General features: G+C 29.2%; 1 protein-coding gene across 1 annotated transcript in view; it reads left to right on the forward strand.

The window, feature by feature from the left end:
* The first annotated feature begins 360 nt into the window (after positions 1-360).
* Positions 361-6000, forward strand: part of LOC106474774 (S-adenosylmethionine decarboxylase proenzyme-like) — a 20518-nt gene continuing 14878 nt past the window's right edge. The window contains exons 1-2 of the mRNA XM_013935464.2: positions 361-640; positions 1716-1802. Coding sequence (XP_013790918.1) covers positions 525-640; positions 1716-1802 — 203 coding nt within the window. The 5' untranslated portion in view covers positions 361-524. The remainder of the gene's footprint in view (positions 641-1715; positions 1803-6000) is intronic.

Raw genomic sequence — 6000 nt, forward strand, 5'->3', positions numbered from 1 at the left:
GTGTTTAATTTTAAACAAACAAACAATTCTGAATTATTACTACGCCACCTCTACATTGTGGATCAAAGTAAGTTGTGTTATTTGATTGAATAAGTAAAGGAAAAATCAGATTTCTCACAACTACTGCAATTATCAGACTACTGTAATATAATAATATTATAGAAAAGCTAAAATGTGATTTTAAGAAAATATTTGGAATTTTAATTTTTGTTTCTTTCTAAAATATAGTTTCGTTTGATTTAATAAAATACATATTTTAATTTACCCAATCACGATGAACCTGTCTCACTTTGGCACTGATAATAAATTTCTTCAGGGAGTTGGAACCGGGCTCTAAAAATATCACGTGCTTGTCTGCATGACTTACGTGTGCATTTCGATCGATAAAATCGTCAAGACTTTTGAGCCCTAAGCAATTCGGTTTATGATTGTAACTATTACTGTACGGAAGACTTCGTAATTTTTGAGATTTTGTTTTTGTCAGTAATATAGTTTCATTACTTTGAACTGAAAAAGTTTTGAAAATGAATGTGGAGGACAACTATTGTGGTTTCTTTGAAGGAACTGAAAAACTGTTAGAAATGTGGTTTAGCTGCAGTGATGGCGACATGGAAGATTGCGATGTGCGGAAAATTCCAAGGTAGGCTTACACGTACAATTTAAAAGACAAGAGTAAATTTTTGTGAAGAATATTATTCGCATTATAATTTTGAACACAGTGTTTGTTATCCAGTAAATAAAACTAGTGTGGTTTAGTATTTGAATGATGAAAAGAAAATTTTAGTTTTAGATGAATTAATCGTAATAAAATTTGAAAAATGTGTATGAAATATAAGGCTGCGAGTGTGACTGACTAAAGTTTAATCGATTTAATTATATTACCTAGTAGTATTATAAAAAGTAATTGTCAAATCATTTTATGTGAAGGAGAATGTTTGGTTTTTGTTTACTGATAAGTAACCCCGAGTAATGTGATAAAAGTATAATATTGCTGTTTATTTGTATTACTGATGCAACTAGTATAGTAATACTATTAGTACTAGTAGCAGAACAGATGTACTTTTACAATGCACTGTTGATTATAGGGTATACTCTCGAACTCATAAGAGTGTGATGATTTGTTACTGTTTGGACGTTATGTGTTGGAAGTTGTCTAGTGAAACTGAAAGAAACAAATGCTATTTTTATGTGCATGTTTAAAAGAACAGTACAAAACAGGTTCTGTGAGTGTTAATTTCAAGATTTGGTAATTTTCAGGTAGGTAAAAATACTTTCAAAATGATCTTGAATGAATTGTATAAATTAATTATTAACGAAAAAACTTTTCAAATCATTGTAAATATAATTCTGTTATTCTGATTTGTTAAAAAACTGAAATACTGTGTAAAGAGTAAACAAATCATAATCAGTATTATTTATTATGTCAAAGAAACATTTACATATTGATTAAGAGTATGTTGGTTTTTTTCAGGTGGATTAAACTTGCATTATATCATTATTATAAATAACATTTATTGCATATGAGCTCTAGCTGATATGATATGAGGATATCAGTATACAGTTTAGAGTTTGAATATATTGTTATTGAATGTGTTGTAGTCAGTTGGATGTCTGAATACATCTTACTAGCTTTGTATTGTATTATGTTAAATTCTGAACATATTGAGTATTGAATCCATAACTTATATATGTTGAGGTTTTTTGTTTTTTCTCAGGGCTGCACTGGAGTCATTGTTGAAGTTAGTGAAGTGTGAAATAATTAGCTTCAAGAAAAATGAACAAATTGATGCATATGTTCTTAGGTTAGTTAACATTTAGCCTTTTTTTTATTGAACTTTTAGTATTATTAGGTCTGTAATGAACAATTAGAGCAGATGTGGAAGGTTACGTCTACTAACCTGCTTTATAAATACTAGAACTGACTAACCTCATTGAAAGAAATTCACAGCTTAAAATCCATTTAAATGCACTTGTTTTTGTGAGGAATAGCAATAGAAATCTTGGATAGAGTGGTTAATGTAAAAGTATTTAATTTAATAACCCGAGGTGAGCGAATTGTTGTAAGTGCCGAGAAAAAATACCCTGTTGAATTAGTGAATTCAGACTCGCACATAAAACAAGAAAAAACCTTTTAATGGTCCTTATTAACATTGTTATTAGCTAGTAGCTACAAATAAGTACTATTAATAGATTTGTTTTCTGTTTACTTACTAAGTGTAAGCATTTTTTTTTTATTACAGGTTTCAGATTTTACAATAAAGATTATTTTTAGGTATGATGTTTTGGTCAATGATGTGATCATTCTCAAGTACACAGGTTTTAATGGTAAAGAAGGTTTTAATATTTAAATTTAGTATCTACCATTAAAACTTGTGCGTACTTGAGAACAATTGCACCAGTAATCGAAACATCGTATCTGTTTCCTCATTGTAAAAGCTGTTACTGGTAATAAAATAGAAATTACTATTGTATATACAACTATCTTATATTTCTTACTTCATGTTGAATACTGGCAGTTTGCTTGCTCTTAATAATTGCTCACTAAACTTGTGTTTGGGAAATATGTCGGTAATTAAAATCATCGAAATGTTAAAATATTTTGAGTCGGGAAAACATGCTATTGGAGAAAATATAACTGTTAAATACATTCAAGATTTATATGTTAAGAACAAGCACTAAAAGGAAATAGGAATGATAGAATATGTAGATGAAACTTACATAATGTTGTTGGTGTGTGTGTAAACCATCATTAAGTGTAATCATTATGTAAACATGTAGCAGTTAACGTTAGAAAACCCATTAAGCTTTTTTTCTTTCCAGTAACCATCCATACACATATAGACAGCTGTTTAGTTTAAAGGTCACAAGATTCGTATTCGGTAAAAACATTTTTGTTCAAAATGAAGGCATTTTGTGGTAATCAAATTAGTGGTTCTTAACAGTAGTACACAGTAACACCTGCCTCCATCACGTGCATAGACACATAAAATATGTTACTTATCACTCTGTTGCATGATAAGTAAATGTATATGTCTTACTAGATCGTAAAATCTGCTTCAAAATAGTTTAAAAGGGAGAAAATTTAATTCCGAATATGTTGAGTTACTTTTTCTTGTATGTTTATCTGTATGTGTGTGTGTAGGGGGAGGATATCAGTTTTTGTTGATACTACTAGGATGTGAAAGTATTAATATTGCAATATTATGTTAGACTCTTACACAAGACTCAACAAATCCCTCTTTCTAAATGCTGTGCAATAAATGTAATTGCATAAGCTTATGTCACACAAGCATGATAACACGTAACACTCTAATTTGCAAAGTTTTTTTTTATTTTTAAATATACAAATTGCCTTTGTAGTTTCATTTGCAGTTCGCATTTCAGAACAGCTTTACTAAAGCCTTTAATGTTCAATTCTAGTTTCTTGAATGTTGGCCTGCATTTCTAACTCTCGGAACTTTGTAGGTTTTTTTTTTTTTTTTTTTTTCATGCACAGGATCTTATAAAAGACTTTTCTGTTAAATTTTTTAATGCAAAATGTGCTTCATATAATTTACTAACTTAAATAGAAGTTAAAGAAATAAAATCTTTATTTATTAAAACAGTAAAGTGTTATCATGCTTGTTGTGGCTAATATCTGCTATATAATGTTGCAGTCTCCAGTAACACATCATCTTTTTAAATAATGTCACAGTATCAAGTAACACAACTTGTGAAACAACAACATCTGTTAAATAATGTCACAGTATCAACAACAACAACATCTGTTAAATAATGTCACCGTTTCCAGTAACACAATTTGTGGTTTTAGTAAGTCTTCATCTGTGTGACGAAATATCTGGTTAATATACTGTTATAATGTATTCTATCATTGACAGGTTCTTTTGGGTTATTTGGTAAAAATAATGTTATATTCTGTTCACATAAGAATAAATTGTTTCTTTGATAATGCTTGCTACGGGCTATGTTCACTCTGACCCAAGTTGCAGGCTTAAGTTTAAAAACAACACATTGATAGAAACTATAATAATAATGTACACCTAACGTATTTATAAACTTTTGAAAAGTAATTTTGCCTCAGTTGATCAATAATAAACGTACTAACTAACTCGCCAGGTAATTGAATAAGAAATGACGTTATATTATAAAAAAAATGTGGGCTATTTTTCTTTTTATCAATATAAAAGTTATATCTATGTGCAAGACGGGTTTGAGAACATAAAAGTATTCTTATAAATAAGTAAATGTACATAACTATCATATTTATTATTTTTTTTATAGAAGTATGGGTGTTTATGTAAAATATTTTTACTCTTACAGAAAATGATTTTTACAGCATGATATTTGAACATAATTATTGTATTTTATTAATTTTTATATAGACTAAGAGAAAAAAAAATTGGTTGTTTCAAAAAAAAGTTTTTTTTTTTAATTTTTGTCAAGAATACATGTTAATTGGAAATTAATTGAATGAAATATTGATATACAATTGCTTTGTAAAAAAATATTTAATTTTTCAGAATTTAGTTTTGAATGTTATCCATTATCTGATCTCTTGTTTTATTGTGGTAAGATTTTTATCATTTTTATTTTAATGGAAGGAAATATTAAATTTCATAGTTTATCATAAAATAAAAATGATGGTAACTCTAGTGTTTCATTTGGATTTAAATACAAGAAATTGATGTGCATATTTAAAAAAAATGTTTTATTGAGGTTAATTTTAGAACATATAGATATAATGACATGTATATTTCTGCCAATATTTTCAGTTTTGTCAGCACATTTCTATACTATTTGTTCTATTTCCAATACTTTTCTGTATTTCTTTAAATTTGATTGTAAACATCATACATGTTTTTCACTGTTTGTTTTCATTTGTCTGCAGCCTTATCAGCAGGCACTCGAATGGGCCTGCTTTCCTCTTCTCAGTGAGAAGCCAGAGATGAGCTTATCAGTCCCGCCTTTGGGCGTGACGCTGGTGCTTTAGAAACCGTGGGTATTGACCCTTCGTTTAATGACACTTTAATGTGATTAAAAAAAACAAAACTGGGGGAAGTGTCCACTACAGTAACTGCTGTAATTTATAAAGTTTATTCTGTGCTTTTTGGGATTTTTTTATTTTTGAAATCAAAAGTTTATATATATATATTTTTTTTAATCAAATTTCAGACACAAACATTTAACTCACACCCTTTGTTTTTGTTTTTCACACAACGTTAATGTTTCATTAACCCTTTTACAGAGACTTAGGTTTTTGGAATATTTTTTATAAAATTCATCAGACTGAATACTGTACTTAAACAGTGGATTTTTGGAAAATATACTTTTAAATTACAGCAGATACTGAGTTATCACTTTTTTTATAGAGAGATTGTTCACTAGTACTCTTACTATTTTTATTGCAGGTTTTATCAGCTTGGAGGGGAATGGGAGGGGTGTTGGTACCTCACACTTTGTTTTAAGTTTCCTTTCGTAGAGATGAAAATCAAGTTGTTTTTTTTCTGTATGAAACCATGTCACTAATGCTGAAGTGACCAAGAGCAGGATAATAAAGCTTTTACTGTACATCGTCTTGAATGTAAAACAGTGCTGATGTTTTACATTCAAGACGATGTACAGTAAAAGCTTTATTATCCTGCTCTTTGTCACTAATGCTGGTGTTTTACATTCAAGACGATGTACAGTAAAAGCTTTATTATCCTGCTCTTGGTCACTAATGCTGATGTTTTACATTCAAGACGATGTACAGTAAAAGCTTTATTATCCTGCTCTTTGTCACTAATGCTGGTGTTTTACATTCAAGACGATGTACAGTAAAAGCTTTATTATCCTGCTCTTGATTATTAATGCTGATGTTTTACATTCAAGACGATGTACAGTAAAAGCTTTATTATCCTGCTCTTGGTCACTTGTGCTGGTGTTTTACATTCAAGACGATGTTCAGTAAAAGCTTTATTATCCTGCTCTTGGTCACTTGTGCTGGTGTTTTACATTCAA

Source organism: Limulus polyphemus, unplaced genomic scaffold (genome assembly GCF_000517525.1).
Source record: "Limulus polyphemus unplaced genomic scaffold, Limulus_polyphemus-2.1.2 Scaffold7670, whole genome shotgun sequence".
Lineage (NCBI taxonomy): Eukaryota > Metazoa > Arthropoda > Merostomata > Xiphosura > Limulidae > Limulus > Limulus polyphemus.